Consider the following 20,450-nt stretch of genomic DNA (forward strand, 5'->3'; position numbering starts at 1 on the left):
CGACTGCCTGCTTCCAGTGGGTTAGTTCAGCTCTAGGAGACACCATGCAGGGCTCCGCTCCGCAGCAGCATGCGTCCCTGTAGGCTCAGGGAGGGAGGGGAGAGAGATACAGTGAGGATGGAGAGAGAGAGAGAGAGAGAGAGAGAGAGAGAGAGAGAGAGAGAGCGAGCGAGAGAGAGAGAGAGAGAGAGCGAGAGAGAGAGAGAGAGAGACGAGGTGGGAAACGCCACCCATTCCCGTTCATAATGTGTTTCGAGGAACTCCGGCTCTCTTTTCTCGCACCTAGCTGGCTGTCACTCTCTCTCTCTCTCTCTCTCTCTCTCTCTCTCTCTCTCTCTCTCTCTCTCTCTCTCACACACACACACACACACACACACACACACACACACACACACACACACACACACACACACACGTGTACAACTTTTGGGTTTTCAGGCACCAATGACCCATCACATCATCACGTGAGTTGGTCTGTGATCATTTTTAGATCGTTATTACCGCCTGTGATATGCAGCAAAACTAGGCCAGTGGGCTAATATTATAGCTGGTATAGGCCTAGAAATGTCATACAATGTCATACAATAAACCTAACCATTACATACCGCTGACACACTGATGTTCCTATAGGAATATCACATTACAATGCATTTTTTTTTCGTCTCGGTAAATTGGGACACGGGCTAATAATAGCCTAGGGTATAACTCATAAAGTACATTCACAGCTCTGTCTGAGATGAGAGAGATTCCTCAGTCAATCATAGCACTAACCTCCACTCATGGCACACCTTCCAATTAATGATCACTGCTCACCCACTGCTGTGCAAATGTGATTAACATCTACATACTACAGGACATTAATCGGTATCCCGCTGATGTAGCCAGGGGTCACAGTTGTTCTCCGCGCTCATAAAAATTTAAAGGAGAAAGTTGCAAAAGTTTAGTTTGGAAATATTTATATCCTTAGGCCCATATATCCAAGCAGGGTTTAGTCTGAAGAGGTTCATATTAACTAAGTCGCCTAAAGGAAAATAAAGATCAGCTTCTCTTGGTCACTATTATGTGTGTGTATTTACTTATTTATTAATTTATTCATAGGTAGGGGTTGTCAAAACATATATGACCGAAATTATAGGTCTATAGGAAGCTCATTTCCATGTAAAAGTTCTGACAAAATTTGACTTGATCAAGTGGTGTCCTCCGTCAGTAGAGCAGCTCCAGGCTGTAGTAGGATCGCTGCGTGACTCGTCTCTCTGGTTTCTAGCGTGTGAGAATTGCTCAGTCTCTAAACCAGCTATACACCAACATGCATTTGTTCCTGCGCTGTAATCTTTATTGATATGGCACCTTACTAAGGGGTTTAGGGGTCTATAAACGACCCTCCCTCCTCAGGTATGCTGCAACAATCAGCCAAACGATGGGAGCCCCGCCCCATGTCAGAGGACCACCTACCTCAGCAGACATCAGACAAACTCAATCCTTGGGTGGAAGTCGTCTGTCAGGAGAAACTGGGTGGTGGTGTGGTTTGCAGTGCGTAGGCTGATCATTATCTGTCTTGTGAAATGCCCCCAGTTATGTGATAGCATTACCATGGAAACAATATGGCCAGTGGTTATTTTTAACCTTGGGGTCTCCTCCTGACACCTACACAGCAGTTTTCTGTTTAAATTAAAACCTATAATATGTTCAACACTGAAGTCCAATGGAGCCAAAAGCCAATTTTATTGGTTGCACAAGGGTCTGATAAATTTTAGGTATAATTGCATATTGTTTCCTAGAATTTCTCTTATAGATGGGAGATAGGTTCTATTTGAATTTCATAAATATCTGAATACAAATCCTCTGGATTTACAGACATTACAAATAAGAAAACCATAGTCCCATGACTTACTGTGTATCTGCAAGGCCACTACTAGGCTGGCAGTGTTTTAACATGGAGTGCCATATTTCACTCAGGCTGGGGCTTTCGTGACCTAATTGTGTTGATGTGTGACTTAGACGGTGAGAGAATGAGAAAGATAAAATATGCAGCAGGAAAAACACCTGCTATATGAGTGAGCCTTTCTCCTGCATAAATTAAAAAATGAGGAGTGTTGCTTTCTTTTCACATTGTCAAGAGGAGGTGCACACTCTCCCACTAACACAAAGCCATTTGTAGGCATTGGCACTGCCTCAGTAAAGGTGAGCACAGTTATTTGTCACCCAAGAAATTATTTAATGGCCTTGCACAAACCAAAAGCAGACACACACACCTTTTGACTGCATCGTTAGCATCAAGAAACTAGAAAGGTGATGATTAAATAGGAGTTCTTATGCAGCACAGTGTCTGTCTGTCTCACTTACTTACAGACAGTCATTAGTGAGAGAACCACTGGTGCTTTAAATATCCTGACAAAGCAGCTGCATCAGACAAGATAGCCTCCACTGTCCAACGGCAGTGCATCTATAATCCAAAATAGACTGTGGACTCTCCAAGTTTACCATTTTGAGCCTTCCCTTTGTGAATATATTGTAAATGCTGACAATATATAGTAGGAATGACACACACGGGTGATTTTAATTATAATATATTGTAATGTAAAGACACTTTCTTGCATATATTTTGTGGTCTTTAATGTAATAGTCAGTTTTGAAGTATTCTCTGTATGCAACAAATTTTTTAAAGAAACTATGGGCTGCAGAAAGACTAACTGGATGCTACGGCCTCAGCTAATGGTGATCTTACAATGTCCTCACATCATGTCCCAGGTCACTGATAAACTAAATCGGATTTTGAAACAAACAAACAAAACAAAAACAAAAAAAAAAAACTGAAAACATTACATTTTTTGAGGATTCACAACATTTTAAGTTACATAATACAATAATATGATATAAACACGCAGAAGAAGGTAGCAAAGTTGTCAGTGTGACATTTATAGGCCTGGAAAAGATGGAAATTGAAGGTCAAGGCTTTAAGAAAACAAGACATAATCCTCTCTGTCATATCCCTTATGAATAAGTCATTTCACACTGTCCAGCTGGTTCGACCACAGCTGCTCATTACACCCATGTGTGCAATCACTTGTGTATCCTCTCTGTGATAGGCATCTTTAGACTAACACCAAGTGAACATGGAGGAAAAGAGGTCAAGCTAGTGAGTAAACTGAAGTAACTGAACTATCATTGCATTAAACATCCGCCTATCTTTCTCATATTTCTCTTGGTGTTTTGCTCACAGTTTGAGTCTTCTCCTCACATGCAGACACAACCTGACCTGCAGCATCTCAGCCATCACTAACCAATCCAACAAGATCTTGCACCAGCCCAACCTCCCCTCGCATGCTGCCTCTTTATAAAGACCAGAACGAGCTTGAGTCAGTTTCACACTGTATTTTTAGACATGCCTGACAGATTTTTTTTTTTTTTTTCAGTTTAGTGACATCAAGAGTATTAGTTTCTAGTGGGAATTGTTCCTCTTTTTTTTGAAGCAACACTGCCCTCTCGTGGGTGCACAAGTGACTCCCTGACCACACACTTCAGTCAAATGATAACTAGATAGAACGTCTTCTGTTCACAGAGCAGTTTCCTTAAAAGCAAATGATTGCTATTGCTGTCACCCAGGATGGGAACAACACAAATTTGACTAAACCACTGTGGATTACAAAGTGGGTTATCTGTTGAGGAAAAATTAAAGTAATGAAGAAATGCTGGCAGCAATAATTATTGACAAAAGAATCCCGATTACATTTAAAACTACTACCTACATCATGGTCATCATGGGTAGCATGCTATCCTCCACTGCAGTATTCAGAAAGAGAGCTGAAAGCATATAAGCAAGGAAAACAAGCTACTCTGTTTGGTATAGGAAACACAAAAAAGAGGCAGATCTTCGAAAGTTTCAGATATTTGTTCAAATAGGGAATTCTATATATAACATTAGAGCATAAAAAACACCAAATGGAAAGTGAGGAACACAAGCCATTTCAGATTTCTGGTAAACTGAAAGAACAAATGCCATCACACTGGATATGACAGATTTATTTGTTTATTATAAACAGTTGGAAAGGCAGGGGCTGAGTGAAAAACACAATGTGAACCGTGGTAGTCAGCAGAAGGGAGATGGGAATGAACATCTGGGGCCACACTGATGCATCTTCTGCAAACAGGGGGGCTGACCTGGCATCGCCACAAGATTGAAATGACCATATGGACTTCACTAAGACTTAAGAGGCGAGCTGGTCTCTGATCAGCACTCCTATTTAAAGATGTTCAGTGAACACACCCATGAATTACTGGGAGCTGGCAAGCAATGTTGGTACGGACGTCTTTTGCAACAGCAGCACTCAAACACTGGAATGTGGTCGGAAATCCTGAAGCATGCAAACACAGCTTTCGGTATGGAATGACTGCACATGTAAATTCCAGTGCTCAGTCACATACACACCTGAACACATATGCACGCACACACACATACTCACAAGTCAAAGTGTAAAGCGAGAAATGAGCCTAGACAGGGAGGGGAAGCAGCAGCTACTGTCTTGCTGAGTCATTGGTGGTAATACACACTGAGACCCTTTCACTGACAAAGCACCGACCTGTTCAGATGTACAAACATACAAACTGTGCAACCAAGCATTTGACCATCAAAGGTAAACTCATGCTCTGTCAGTGTTTGCAGTCGATGTCAATGTTTGTGGTGTTTTCAGGGCAGCTCGTGACCTTGTTTTTAAACTCATACCTTTGCATTCATTGTTGAGTGGACAAGAGCAAACAAATAATCTAATATGTTATATACAATATGTACATATTGTTCAGTTTTACTGAGTTCAGAAACCCTATTGCATACTTCACGGATCATAATCCCTATTTCAAGTGATTAACGTGGAGTTTTTCATCATTTCCATCAGCAGGCAACCAAAAAAAAAAAAAAAGGTATATATGTTGTGCAACTCACTAAGGCTCATCAGCAGTTACCCTCATTTTCAATACAAATATAAATACATTATCTGTGATTTAAGCAAATACTTGCAGACAAACAGAGAGCAAATTAGCAGTTTTGGTACAAAATTAAATATTTTTCACTTTTACTCCTAGCAGGAGAAATATATAGTGAAGAACAAAGTTTGCCAGGGCGGCCTTGCACAAGATTTCTTTTTTTCCAAAATTCAAAACTGGGATAGTTTAAATAACAAAAGCATGGTGGATTTTTACCATATTCTCTAATTTTTTAGATGTGTGGGACATCCTAATGTTGTGATTACATCTGATCAAAATCTTTTCAGGAAAGGGTGTTGATTTGTGTGTCCGAGGATCACCGTGGTTTAACCAGGACTCTGTACATGGCGAAACCCAGCACCGCAAACACCGTGGCCCCAACACTCGCTCTCAGCCAGAAGGTTGAGCTCTTCAGGTCTGCCTGGCTTACATGCCTGAGAACCAGAGAGAGAAAGAGAGAGAGAGAGAAACACAGGGCCAAAAGCCACAGATCGACACACAGAGAGACACAGGAACAGGAAGTTTGAGAGAAAAGCCAAGGGAAAGGGGGGAGAGAAAGAAAAAGAATAATATGGAAACAGAGAGTGACAAACAGAAGGAGAAACAAGTCAGAAAAAGACAGAGACTTTTTGTATCCCAAAGTACTCATAGCTGTAGTGAAGTAGGGAGATAAACAACTCATATTATGTACTAACAGAACCAATATGAGGGAAACCCTTCATATTGTGGTCTGATAAATCCTTTTAATTTCACAACAAATCTGAAAAATGGAAGTCACATTTACTACTGTGAGGAACTGGTGAGAAGGAAGATGAGAAAGAAATGATATAAAATGGGCATGTGGAGAAAAATGAAAGAAAAATATGGATGAAATGATAGAAGCACTCAACAGGAGTGGAGGTTCAGAGCACGGAGACGAAGCAAAAGAAAATGAAGAAGACGAGGGACAGGTGCAAGGTTATGACACGAGACACCAGGACCAAAAATGAGTTACGATATCTCTGTTAGATGAAAAGGGTAAGTCATGGTGACATCTGCAAAGAGGAGGAGTGAGCAACAACTAAATGACCATGGGCCTGAAATGAATATTGGCCAAAAAAAAAAAAAAAGAAAGAAAGAAAAAAAAAAAAAGAAATGCTGCAAACTCTGACACAGAGACTTTGGAAAGAATATGAACATTAAGAAACTTGGAGAAGGAGGGAAAAAACAGCACAAACAAGATGATGATATCAGAGTGAAAGAGTTGTTGGGTTAAAAAAAAAAGATTGGAAGCTCTGACAACAAGGTGAAACAAAGGAAAAGGAGAAATACGGCAGGAAGATGTTAGATCATCTTAGAGAAAGAACAAAACTTAGGAAGTACAAAAGGACGTGCTTCTGCAAAGAACAAAAGGACAAAGGAAAGGTGTGGAAAGATGACGATACCTCAGCGAAAGTGCAAGCAAAAGCAAAGAGACCCAGCAAACATCTTGACACTGAGTAGATGTTGATCATTTTGCAAACGTGGGACATAAATAATTTTCTGATAGGAGTTCAAAACAGTTTACAAAGCTGTTTTAAGATTAATTTTCACCGTGCTATATCATATTGTGAAAATGTACTCACTTGGCATGATACTGTACTTGCCCGCCTCATGCACATCACCATCTGTTAAATGTTTTCTGAGTCACTTCTATGACGTATAACTTGCAACAACCCGCTGTGATCTAACTTGAGGCATCTATCTGATAAAATCATGTCTCAAATAAAACAAAACAACTCCGCAAAGGAAGGCAAAGGGAAGAAATGAAAGGAAAAAAAAGATGCAAAGGGTGATGACAATAAGAATGAATCTGAAGTGAAGAAAAGGCCTCTGTATTTGTAAGAAGGGAAGGAGACCTGCTGAGCACGACAGCGTAGAGTTTGGCCCTGACCGTCTGCAGCAACTCAGAGTTGAGGAAGTTCTGACACAAGCAGAAGGTGCACCGGTTACAAGTGCACATGCAGCGCAGCCGGGCGTGGCTGAGGAGAGAGGTGGGGAACACACACACACACACACACACACACACACACAGGCAAAAACATACACACACCGAGCAAATTGGACACAAAAAAAAAACACACCAGAGGAAAAGAAAGTTAGAGTTGGAAGATGTGATGCCACCACCACCACCACCACAAGAGTCCAATCTGTGGCCAATTACTTAAGAGCCACAGAGCAATGAAGATAAAGGAAAGATGAAGAGGATTGAAATGCTGATCCAATGAGACCTCTCCTTTTTTGGAATCCTTGGAAAAAGATTAAGGTGAGACGGGCCAGCAGCCGCACTGTGATCTAATCTCCGCTCGACATCACTGGAGTCAATTGCTGTAATCTCTGAATGGCCATTAAGTAGATCATTCTGAGCACTGGGGGTTCATAAAGGACTGTTTACACCTCGCAGCCCAAAACGCACAAAATTTAGCCTCATCCTGGGATTCAGACTCACTACAACACACTTGTATTTGGTGCACACCCAAAACAAACAGGTCTCCAACTCCCCGCTTATTGCTGACGTCCTCTCAGAGAAAATGAAATTGCCAAAATATATTGTGAGTGTGTGTGTGTGTGTGTGTGCATGTGTGTGTTGCTGCGATCCCAGGGTATGCAGTTGACAAGCCTGTGGATTACGGCTTAGCTACGATAGGCGGGTGCAGTGTGTAGTGTGATTACGTAACGGGGTGGAGGCAGAGAGGTGGTGTGTGTTGACAGTGCAGACCTCTGGGAGGGATCAGCATTACATTACAGATCAGTGGGGAGCCCTGTTCACCTACACTGTAAAAACACTGTCACACCACTCTACAAACAGCATGTCCAAAGGGCAGTCAAGTGTATTAATGTGAGGAGATTGGAGATCGGGGATGTTGACATTCGCAAAGACCAGGAACAACCCCACAGGGAGCAGCTTTAGCCTGGAGGAGGATGTAAGGAAATGGAAATACCATCGTTTCTTTTTTTTTTTTTTTTTTTCGCCTTTTGAGCACTGACTTTGTTTTGACGGGTAAATCATTTGAGGGTAGCCCAATTTTTGCTAGACAAAACAATAAAAGCTTGTCTTATTAGATTAAAATGTGTGACGGTGCCCCGATAGAGAAAAGCATCCCATCAGACCAAAATGAGACAAATAAATTTCTGGTTATCAGGAAATCCCAGCACACAGGATCTGAAAAATCGAATTTAAACAGCAACAATCAAGCACAATTGAAATAAATGTGACTTGACTCTTCATCACCTCAGCCTCCACCAGCCACTGAGAAGAAGAGATTTTGGTCCTGGGATGTTTCCTGACGGCCGACCGACATCAGCTCACATGATTGCTACGAGTCTCTCAGGTCCTGTGCCATACATTTTAATTTACAGGTACAGGCACAGGTAAAAATTAATTATATGTGAGCAAGTTGCAGGTAAAATAAAGATAGGAATAAAAACAAGTGAAAAAGAAAAAGTAGTGTTCAGTGTTGTTTTCCTTTTATAAATTCCAAATGTACAACACCCCACGTTATTACCTATGATTTTTAAAACTGTGAGATGCTAACTCGCCTCCTTGAAAAACACGTGGCCACGTCAAAAGAAAAAAATAAATAACTAAATAAAGGAGGGGATGTCACTAGCCTGACTAACAAGGACTGAAAGCAAACAAAGCCACACATCAGTCATCATTATGTGGATGAAGTGGTGAACATCTGATTGTTAGAAAGACACCCTGTCTGGCCAAACCACTCTGCTTGACAACTGGGGCAGCCAAAGTTACCTAGTGCAGCTTTAGTGCAGTTGTTGCTGTACTGGAAACCTCACCAAACCACTAGGAGTTACTGGAAAAACATCATTTTTCTTTTTTAGCTATATATTTTGGATGGCCTGTTCCTTTCCATTCTTGGGTGGCTTATTAAGTGCATGTAGTGCGAAACCAAGTGCACATATCATATCCTCCCGCACTGATTATTGCAGCTCATTATATTTTGGTATCCACTGCGTCTTGTTTATCCCATCTCCAACTTGTCCAAAATTCAGCAGCAGGAGTTTTAACAAGGTCAAAACAGAGAGAGCACATTACTCCGGTTCTTGGCTCCCTACACCAGCTGCCTGGAAGTTATAAATTTAACTTTAAAATCCTGTTGTTTCTTTAAAAAAATGTTTAAGGGGTTTTGCTCCCTTCTACATTTCAGAACTCCTGTCTTCATTATCCCACTGTAAGAAATCAAACATAATCTAACCACAGACTTCTGGCTGTTCCAAGATCCAGGACTAAGTGTTCGGGGACAGGGTCTCCCTCTATTCCTGCCCGAAAACTATGGATTTCTCTCCCTCCCACCGTCCGATTCTCCCCCACAAATGAGACTTTCAAGAGTTACCTTAAAACTCATTTCTTCTCAATAGCCTTTAACTGTGGCTAACTCAACCAGCACACGTATTTTCTCCTGAAGCCTCTTGGTCTGTGTTGTCATTTCAGGCTCTGTTTGACCATGTGCCTATACTACCATTATCATTATTTTATTTTTATTATTATTATAATTTGTGTTATTGTTAATAATGTTAATAATGTAATAATACTTATCATTACAACTATCTTCACTGTTTTTTGTTTCCTTATTTTGTTTTCCTCTGTGTGCACTGTAAAGCATTTTGGATCTACTGTGTTGTGGTGAAAGTGTTGTATAAATAAAACTGATTTGACTTGATTTTGCTGTATACATACGGGTGCATGGCCATAGTCGTGAGTTTGGTGTAGATGTCTTTGCTGGGCACTGCTGCAGTGTTGCAGGTGAAAGATTGCGGAGGCGGCATCTTGTGCTTCCTGCAGAAGTCCAGAGGACTGCAGCCATACATCTGTTTGATCTCTGGCAAGTCCGACTTAGCTGATATCATCATACATGGGACCTTGCTGTCCATAAAGTATTGCTGTCGGGAAAGAGAGGATACTGGTTAAACTGTTACCCAATTTCTAGGGTGAACACACATTTTTCTTTTCACAGAATGCAGGTGGTACGCACAAATTTGTCAATTCTACCTTGAAGACTTTGGCGCAGTATTCAAAAGAGTGAGGGTTGCTGACATCGTAGATCAGGCAGACCACGTCACAGGCCAGGTCAGCATCAGACAGGTAGTCAAAGTCAGGGAAGACTTCATGGAGCTGAGATAAAGAGAAGAGAATGATCAGCTCCAGGAGGCCATCACAGAGTACTATCCAATAAGCAAGGAGCATTCCTTAAACATCAGATGAGACTTGCAGCTGCACAGGCAAATATCAGCCTAAAATCACAAATCAGGGCTGCAAGAGAGAAGAGGAAGCCATCCCTCTAATTTAGATGCTGTAGATTCACAGGAAGTAAAATCTAGAAACTATATGGCCAACAGGACACAGCAAAGAAAAACAGCATATCAATAAGAATATATGGTGATTCTATAAACATAAGCAACCCATAACTGCAACACTGCAAAACACAGCACATAAACTATGAGAAGAACTATGGATTATACCATTATATGAGTGCAGAAATAGTGCAGAATATGAATGAAATGCAAAAAAATAATTGAAAATGTGAGATGTATGCAGTATGAAACAGCGCATACATTAAATGCATTCAAAATATCAAAGTGGGTGTATTATACAACATATAAAAATATGTGGATGTATAAAAAAACACATTTAAATTTACATGGCATATACTGCACAGGATGTGTGTGTCATGTACGCATTAACAGGCCTGTAGTCACTCTTCACACGTGTGTATTGTACAAGCAATTTTCGTTAAAAGCATCAGGAAGGAGGACACAGGCAGTATCGGTGAAGCGTGATACTCACCAGGAGGTATTTCTCCTGGCCGTAAACATAAGTTGTGCTGATGGCATAGTAGGACCGGTGTTCCTCTCGTATCATTTTTTGGCGCTGATGGAAAAACAGAACAAGCAGCATGTAAAGAAAAGATCTTTAGAGAAGGTCGATTTCATCCTGGGAAATTTGGGTGAAATTAAGCACACAGACATTACAAACAAGGTTTCATTTCTGCAGTGTCTGTGAGGTGGTGATGAAAAAGCAAGGACAACATAGTTATGATTACATCTGGGGCGTTGTGGAATATATGTGTGCAACAATATATGCTGCAAAGTATATATATATATTTTTTGTATGCATTATGATATTGCATCTTTCCAGTGGGTGTTTCTGTGTTTACCATGAGGTTTCGGCCCAGGAAAGCTTGGAGGAAGCCGCTCTTGCCGCTGCCAATGTCACCAAAGACGTTACAGCGGAAGACGCTGCGCTGGGTCTGCTTCTTCTGCAAGTCAATCTTCTTATCCCTGGTCACTGCAGGAGGAGGGGAGGGAGGGAGGGAGGGGGGGTGGACACACCACACATTGGTATAAGAGGATCAGTTCAGACTGCTACAGTACACAGCGAACGTCTGTAGTCAGCTTGCAGCGGCAGTCACTTTAAACTGCTGCACCAAATCTCCAAGGAGTGTTTGACATTATGAGGCAGTGGTGACTGACTAATGTGATCGCTGACTGCGTAACTGTACGGTAGCACAAAATTTCCCCGAGGAGAGGTTAGCTTCAATAGGAGGCTGAGTAATACTTGTGCATCTGGCGTGAGAGTATGAGTGTGTATCCCAACCGCTTCACACCACACAGCTGGTCAAACTCGACTGGTTTGAAGCATCATCAGGATCTTGTGATCAATATAAGGCCATGGTAGTGTCTACAGGCTCCAGAGGGTTAAATATAATGCTTTCTAAGACCTTTTTAAAAACACATTTTAAATAAATGTAAGAGTTTTTGGGGACAAATAATCTTTTTTTCTCATACAAATCAGCATTTCAGGTGAGTGTAAAGGCAAATCCTATGTTTGTGATTGTTTTTCCCCAGAACTTCACGTGCAAGTATTAAGCATTTCTCTCTGCTGGTAAGTACATCAGCTAAGTATAAGGTGAGTTACTCTGCACATAGAAATACATGGATAAATGAAATGAAATTAAGTGTTTTCTGATGAAATGAAGACCTCACAAAGTCAGACTGATGACTATTTAAAGAATCTCCAGGCCTGATATTTGCAAAACTGAATTTAAGACATTTTAAGACTTTTAACGTGCGGACAGCCTGTATAAGGAGTTGCAATTCATGCTATCCGCATATGGGAATGAAAAATTGATTATTCAATTCACCTGTGATTCCTGCTGCCTGGGACTCCTGCTCGGCGATGATGGAGTAACCAAGGTAACCCAAATACTCCAGGCATCGCTGGACATCCAGATACGTTGTTAGCCTGGATAAAAGTGTGGGAAATGGAAATGGGACTATACAACCTTGCTCTCTAATCAGTATGATTAAGGTGTTTATATGCACGCAGACAGATTAAACCTATCACTTTCCTGAAACAACCCGTGACAATGACTGAGAAGAGACTAATAAAGTTGATTTCAATTAATTTTAATGGCCCACTTACGTCCACTGTGACAGATATCCCTGGTAGGTGATCCAGCCCTGGTCATTGGTGCACACTGTGTTGTTGACATCTGGACCCCAGGGCATGTAGGGAAAAACATCAAACAGGTCCCGCAGCTCCTCTGGTGACAAGGCACAGTCACGGTCCTGAAATACACAAAGATGGTTAATGAGCTGGCTAGAGGTGGTTGGGAACGTGAGATATCCCAAAATGCAAAAATTAAGCGACTAAAGTGTCCATTTCATACACACTAAGACTTAAAAACCCACTTGCAGACTATTAACTGTTGCTCAACCCCTGAAGCACACACACACACACACACAGTGGGGGGCTAACCACATGGCAGAGAGCAGATCTTGGCTGCCACTTTCACTCCTTGTCCCTCATTCTAGCCCTGGAGCTATTTTCTGTCCTGTCAATCCCTCCTCAGTGGCCAGGAGTTAAATCGAGGCTCAGCGGGTGGGCAGAGCGGGCTGCAGGAGTGTATTTTGGTAGTGCAAGGTGCTGGATACTGAGCGACTTCCAGTACGTGGCTTTCCAAGATAAAGACTTAAAGTAAATACAGCAGCGGGCAGACGTACAGTACCTTGTCATGTTTGTCAAAGACGCTCTGGAGGAAGAGGTAGGCATTGTGGTTGAGCTCCGTGGTGCAATCTGGAGGAATTTTCAACCTTGGAGAGAAGGAAATATTAAATGTTTAAATGTAAAATGTTACGGTTTGATTCTAATAACAAGTAGAAAAACAGAGAAAACATTACTGTCAAGACAAAAGTGTGATAAATAATACAGCTTGATTGAAGACACTGGAAAATTATAAAAATGGGTTTAAAATGGGGCTCTTCGATAGGCACACCAGAAGGTTTGTCATAGTGGGGATATTAATCATTAATTAATTAATAATTTCTGGGCTGAGAAATTAATTGAAATATATTTAAAATTTCAATATGGCTGAGTCCAAGTTGCAGATGCTGGAATTTTTGGATATAAAAGGTAAAATGTGCGACACAATACCATTATAAATGAAGAAGGGTGGTGCTACAGAGATGTCCTGGCCTACAGATCATTTTGTCCAGATGTAAGAAAACATGTTTGTTTGGTACAGACCCCATCAAAATCACTTAATCATTTTAAGATTTTTTTTAATGAAAAGTGAAAATTATGATGCAAAAATTAGCATTCCCAATGCAATCATGCATCATATTATAGTCATGGTATCTGAGAACTGCAATATGACTTTTTTTTTAAACCATATCATTCAGTTACTACTCTAGTTACTATTAATCTTTCCTTACTGATAACTAGGTCTTAAATATCAGACACATTAAAACTGAACGTAGTGGCAGTTCATTGGCTTCATAATGCTGATATTTGAACACAATTAAACACTTTTGAAAGACTTTTTCTGTGTGGAGAGACAGATGTAGCTACACATTTTTGGATATTAAAACTATACCAACAGAGGAAACATTATGTGTGAGGGCAAATTCAAATTTTTAATCGCAGAGCTAAATGCACACTGGGAAGACAGAAAAGGTGCCCATTTATGCAGAATAAAAATCAAAATCAGCAAGTTGGCAAACAATGTTTTTTGCTGTACAGGTGTTTGTCAGGTTCAGGTGCAAAACACACACTGGGAGGAACTGGCATGAGAAATATTTAAAACCTGTACAGAAACAGGCTACGTGAGGGTTCAGGGCTCAACTCACGGAGGGAAGAGGTAGTCCTGGTGCAGCTCCAGGTCGTCATCGTAACCAAATCTCCTCAGTACCGTCCACGTGGTTTCATGACGACCTCGCTGAATGAACAAGGTGTGGAGGAACAGGAAACCTGGAGAAGAAACACACATAGCTTTTTGCAGGGGAAGTATAAAATTGCAGATCGTATATTCAATATAAAACTAACTTTAGAGGTGGATTACTGTAATGCACTCCTTACTGGGCTCCCCAACAAGACTATTAATTAGACTGTTGCAACTCAGAATACTGCTACTGGATTACTGACAAACACCAAGAAGAGACAACACATTTCTCCAGTTCATAAATCCATTTAGTATAGTACATATCATATAGTATAGTACTATAATAATATATGATAAGGCCCTACTGATTGTCTATAAGTGTCTCAACATTCTGGGTCCAAAATATCTTGCAGAAATGTTTGTTGAGCACAAATTAGCTGCCCACTGCTGGAATCAGCTCCCCTTGGAACTGAGGCCAACCCCCAACTTTAACTACTTTCAAAACTAAGTTAATGACTGTTTATGGTACTTTATTCTATTTTACTGATTCAGTTTTAGACATGTATAAAATTGTCAGTACTTTTATTTATCGTATTTTATATTTTCATTTTTTTCTTTTTCCCTTATCTTTTGCCTGTATAGCACTTTGAATAGCTTCCGTGTATGATAAGGTGCTATACAAATAAAGTTGTCTTGCCTTGCCTTTACTGTGGTCCGTGGAGAGCAGACCACTATGTGATAGGAAAGGAGTGGGGGTAATTTTTTGGGGTCGCAGTTTGGGTCTTATCGGTCAAAACAAGAGAATAAATGCTAATGGGACATGCACCCCTGCAAACTGATCAATGACAAGGTTTTGTATGATGACATTTACCTTATCAGGGCATCAGCGCAAAATGTTCCCAAATATGTGCCTACCTTTCAGAGTGAGGCCATTGTCACACACTCCATCATTTATGTTCTTCCTCACCACGTTTTTCACATCCTCTAGGGCCTGAGGCGCTAATGGGGTGTTGAAACACGTCCTCTGTCAACACACAGACAAAACCACTGTCATCCAAAAATAAAAATAAAAAAATAATTAAAAAGATCATTGTTTATCATCAGTTTTGAGTGACAATAGTCAGTTGACTTACCTGGAAGAGGTTGAGCTCATTATCATTGAGAATACCATCGTTGTCGAGGTCGGACACTTTGAAGATTCGAGTGAGGGCTTTAATGCAAAGCGGCTTCATCTGGGAATCAGACGAAAATCCAAAGAGTTACTCAAAGAAAATGGCCTTAAGATTCGGTGGGCTGTGAGATGTTCTGGTAGAATTGTGAACTAACAACAACTTATTTCATAATTAACTGGAGCGCATGTTAAACATAGGTTTTCATGTTAAACCAGAGTTTTCCAGAGGGGTTCCCTTACATCTTTTTTCTCTGGACAGTACAAGGGGCCGGTGGGGTGCAGAACTGCTTTCTGGGCATAATAAAACAGCTCCGAGATGTTCTTCAGGTTCTTCGCGGAACACTGTAAACATTGAGAACAGGGGTTCAGTTATGCACATGTTGACTTTTCGGTATTACAGTGAAATTCAATAAAATATATATCCTGGCAGAATAAAAACAAAACAGAACATGACATATCTTGCAATTATGACACGGCACAAAAACATTTTAGCACTGCCTCTGAATACAGTCACATTTTAAAACCCACAAAACATATAATCAGGTATTCCTTCTTCACATGTCATGAGGTGACACTATACTGTAATGTTAACAAAGGCAAAGTAAGGTCATCCCGGTCTGCTACCTGTATGAATGTATGTATGTATGTATGTATGTGTGTGTGTGTGTGTGTACGTATGTATCATTAGCCAAGTCAGGCCAGACATAGTATTAGCACACAGGATCAGTCTGACAGACATGCCTAGTCTAATTAACCAGTCGGACAAAGCATAGCTGCTGCCCAGTTACTAGATGGAGGTCAGTGCTAAAGACAGCCAACTCAGAACACAACACGCACAACAAAACACTGGAGTTGGGATAACGTGAGGAGCTTGTGGTTTGAATTGAGTCCATCGGCAGTGTCACGCATCACACCGTCTTCTCTGTGTAAATGTACATATGTAAATGTATTTACATAAAAAACAATAGGCATAATAGGCATTTCTGCACAAAAGAGACAAAGATTGGCAGGAACTTTAAAAAGGGAAGCAAGAACATCATCAGGAACCAAAAAAAACAAGACAATTAAGCTAATGGATAAACTGATACAGCAGCCAAAAAAAAAAAAAATCGCCAACACTCAGGGGGAGACTGCAGACTTGTACAAAGTGGCCATATTTACTGTGAACCTAGCTCAAAAAACAGACAATCGCATGCAAAGCACATGACTGACACATGGATATTTTCCCTTCATAAAAGGAGCACATGCTCAGTGAGGGTGAAGGTCAGGCTGAAAAACAATGTATAAGAGGAAAAGGTTGTGACGGCCTTTACTTATGGACACCGGTTTGCAGAGTATGTCACTGACACTAAGAGACGGGCCAACGTTACGCCGATAAAACAAATAACTTTGCACATAAAATTTAAGCTGTAGACCTACTCTCATGACTGTTCTGTTTGCTGGGTTTCATATACAAATGACAAGGCCCGGGAGATATTGATTTTCTTTTGTGTTTGTGTGCCTTTCAACTTGTTGTTTCCTGGGCAACACAAGCTCCCATGTGCGGCTGTGTATTCTTTGAAACAACAGCAACGAACGAATATGGAGCGGTGAGGGAAATCACATCAGACTAGATGGTGATGAGTTTGTTTGTCTGTTTTATTGTCTTTGTTCTTTCTGCCAAATTGTTTTTGACTCCTGCAGCATTAATTGACATGTAGAGTAACCAGGGGAGGACTTTTATTTTGAAAGAGGTTTCTGCTAGTGATGGGAAATAGTTGTAATAGTGGGTTGTGGTGATCAGTCTCACCTCGACACAGGTCTCGATCTCACTGTACTGGTTCATAATGGGCAGTATGGTCTCCATGCTACTGTGCTCCACCAGATCTGATTTGTTCCCCACCAGGATCAGAGGAACTCTAAACACACACACACACACACACACACACACACACACACACACACACACACACACAGATACAAACATGGCATTATATTAACAATGTATTAAACTATGTCATGTAGTTTAACTTTAACCCTTTGTGATAGAAATAACTCAAGCTAACACCAGGCCTACACCACACCACAGTCCTAGGTCAGCCAGCATCTGCTACTAAAAGGTCCTAAAAATACATGACAGTTTTTTTCCCTAGCACAAGCAAGAGCTACTTATTTTACAGTGAGGATCTTGGGACAGGGGGAGAGAACAAAGCTGAATCTGAGAACTGCTGCTTTCCCGCTGTGACTGTTTGCAGAAAAGCAACTGTGGGAAATTTTCCACCCCATGACTCAAGCTCATCTCCTGAAAAAGCAGCTGAAGATTTCCATCTGTGTACAGAAACCCTTCTTCCATAGACTCTCCGGGGTGCTGCAAGTTAGCTGTGGATGCTGGTCATGATGTAAAGACAAAAAAAAAAAAAAATGTGCATGTACACATTCACAAAAATATGCATACACCCATACACAAGGTATTAAGTTCCCACTTCCTCCCAGTCTAATATATTACCAGTCAGGAAGACAGCAGGCATAAAACTCTTTGGTTAAAACCACACACACCTGCTATCCTTGTCTGTGTTCTCAATGATGAGGGGGATCCAGTGACTTGTCACCTGCCACAATAATATGGACAGAGGACAGAAAGGAAAAGACTGTCACTATTTTGAGAGGTTAGCCCAAGTGCCATATAGCCATAATCCTGCATTACATAAAATAAAGGTGAATTAACAGACAGTATGCCTAGTGTTATCTCAAACTGTTTTCTACTATACAAACAAAATATGGAAAAGCTCGTGGCACTGGTGGCACACCTTTTCTATGGACTTCTTGTTGTTGACGGAGTAGACAATGCAAATCACATTTGCCTATAACAACAGAGACAAACAAAGGTACACATTAGGCTTCTACTTTTACACAGCAGAGTATCTCTTGGCATCGCATTAACACATAACAACCCAACCTTGGAGATCTCCTGAAAGAGCTGCTCGTCTGTCTGCTCCGCTTCTGTGGACATAAGACACCAATGTTAAAAAATTAGTAGGTTTCTCAAGCCATTTGTTGTAAGAAGAAAGTGGTTTTCTGTTTTGATTTGCCAGGTAAAATAAGGTTAACTGGACAAGAGCTTATGATAGGACAAATTTAATTATTTTATGCTTGCATTGCCATATATTAAAGCCTACCAAAGCTTAATGCAATTAAATTGACAGCCTATGTAAACCATATGCCAATCACTAAAGAACAAGTGGAAGATAACACAGCCTTGGCCTAAAAATACCTGAATAGTCGACTATATGTGTGGGAACTCTCTCTGGTGTGACATCTGCAGGTATGGTGATCTCCTCAGCACGGTAAGGAACCTGGGACAGGAACAAATATTACACCTGGATGTCACAAAAATACTCACAAGTCATAATATGGCTTCACTAATGCAGTCAAGTCAATGTCATAATCTCCACAAGCAGAGTATATGACGCTCAAAGGGCAAGAGCATCCTCAAAATTCACTAGTACACCTCAGTAATGAGAGTTTGTTGATAGTACACACACTCTGGACGAAACAGGAGCTCTAATAATTTATCCATACCACATCTGGGAACTCCTCGCTGACCAGGGACATGATGAGAGAAGTTTTTCCCACCTTGGCTGTGGAGGGAGGAAGAAACAAAAAAGAAAAGACTGAGAGAGTAAAAATGAGATTATCTGATATACAGCATTTGATAACATTAATGGTGCATTTGCATAATCTGAAGTATATTTGTTTTCATGCAGCTTTATGACTAACAAAGTGAAACACTTCTAAAACCTAGAAAGTACTGATTTTTTTAAACAAAAACATACTGCCAGACAATTTATACAATTCCCCCGACTTCCCCTTTCTGGAATACACCTCTGGAAATTCAGCAGTGCATTATGAATATAACATGACAGGGCTGGGGTCTCTAGAAGCCATGTGATATTTGAGTCTCTCCAAAGCTGTTTTCAGGCAAATGTGGCCCCACAGAGCTTTGCAATATCTGCATGGATGTTGCAGAGGGTAAACCCCGCTCTCCTCAGGTAACCTTTTAATTTGCATAATGGCCTCTCCACCTGTTTTGGTCGGCACAAATCTACCTAATAAGAAATAATAAAATGCAACGTACTGAGCAGCATCAGGGTGAGACAGTTTGTGTGATGGGACATGGGTGTCAATATCATCAGTGTACATATGATCAGCAGATGTAAGGCAGATGAGGGTATGGACACAAGGCCAATATGTATCTTGTGTGTGTGTAACATCACATGTCCAAGTGGTAGCATCAATGCACTGCAAAGACATGCATCAGGGGTGAATCTGACTGACAGACAGTTAACATAAATAAATGATCAATGACATGGTTTACTTACGCTCGCCCACCAATAATATCCTTACGTCCTTGCGCATCTTCGTCAGCGTCGAGATCCAACCCGATAAATTGGTTTATCAGAAGCATTTATGCTCCTGTCTGGATGAAAGAGACTGCCAGCCAGCTTTGCACGGCCTGGCTCGCATGCTAGCAGCTACGTTTGCATTTTAGATCCGAGCTACATTGGTTCAAAACAGGCTGGACCTGTGCAGAAGCGTGAGATATCCGACGAGGGGACAGCAGAATCTGCAGGTGTGTAGATGTGGTCTCTGGCTGGTGCAGTTTCACAGTGGATAGCTGCTGTTTTATGTTCCCTGATCTGCACACAAACTTGAATGTTACAACACAGCATTAGCGGGCGCTAGCAAGCATGAAGCGTCTCTCCACGGCGACACACACGCCCCTTCCAGCCAGCTGACAGCTAGCAGAGATCGCCTATTGCGAGAGGAGTCACTCGCACGATGGAAAATCGACCATCTTATCGTCTGTAAATGTGAGCGTTAACATTTTTACTATGTAACTATTTATGAAATGGCAAACGCATTACGCCAACGTTAAAGTGAAGACTTGTGGCGTTACAAACATGAAAAATGTCTGGTAAAGACTTGAAGTAAAAGTGTTTTCTGAAACAATGCCGTCACAAAAACCTACCTGCAAATTGAGCAAGGTAACGCCTACCTACTTGGCAGAATTTAATTGACTGATTGATTAATTAGAGTATTTTTAAAAAGAACAAAGATAGGAGAGT

General features: G+C 41.0%; 1 protein-coding gene across 2 annotated transcripts; it reads right to left on the bottom strand.

Annotated features, from left to right (window-relative positions):
* Positions 1-4,009: 4,009 nt before the first annotated feature.
* Positions 4,010-20,073, bottom strand: rhot1b (ras homolog family member T1). 2 transcript variants are annotated; one of them, XM_030053002.1, is made up of 20 exons: positions 19,704-20,073; positions 18,904-18,962; positions 18,596-18,677; positions 18,281-18,324; positions 18,132-18,185; positions 17,881-17,933; positions 17,135-17,243; positions 15,586-15,687; positions 15,308-15,406; positions 15,090-15,198; positions 14,143-14,263; positions 13,023-13,107; positions 12,437-12,582; positions 12,156-12,256; positions 11,169-11,299; positions 10,799-10,882; positions 10,004-10,126; positions 9,692-9,894; positions 6,855-6,977; positions 4,010-5,411 (listed from the first exon to the last, which is right to left on the bottom strand). In XM_030053002.1, the coding sequence occupies exons 1-20, from the start codon at positions 19,738-19,740 to the stop codon at positions 5,294-5,296; spliced, it is 1,983 nt and encodes a 660-aa protein (XP_029908862.1). In that variant the 5' UTR covers positions 19,741-20,073; the 3' UTR covers positions 4,010-5,293. The 2 variants fall into 2 exon arrangements, with proteins under 2 accessions (XP_029908862.1, XP_029908853.1); XM_030052993.1 differs by lacking the exon at positions 6,855-6,977 and having other exon boundaries at positions 19,704-20,070.
* Between the last annotated feature and the right edge of the window lie 377 nt (positions 20,074-20,450).

This window comes from Myripristis murdjan, chromosome 1 (genome assembly GCF_902150065.1).
Source record: "Myripristis murdjan chromosome 1, fMyrMur1.1, whole genome shotgun sequence".
Classification (NCBI taxonomy): domain Eukaryota; kingdom Metazoa; phylum Chordata; class Actinopteri; order Holocentriformes; family Holocentridae; genus Myripristis; species Myripristis murdjan.

What these genes read in the sequence shown, in the direction of transcription:
- rhot1b (XM_030053002.1), bottom strand. Translation starts at nt 19,740, where the DNA reads ATGCGCAAGGACGTAAGGATATTATTGGTGGGCGAGC. An exon ending in AACACAGACAAGGATAGCAG is followed by an intron (nt 17,244 to 17,880) that starts GTGTGTGTGGTT and finishes GTGTGTGTTTAG; the next exon opens with AGTTCCTCTGATCCTGGTGG. An exon ending in GCCAGGAGAAATACCTCCTG is followed by an intron (nt 10,127 to 10,798) that starts GTGAGTATCACG and finishes TCTTTATCTCAG; the next exon opens with CTCCATGAAGTCTTCCCTGA.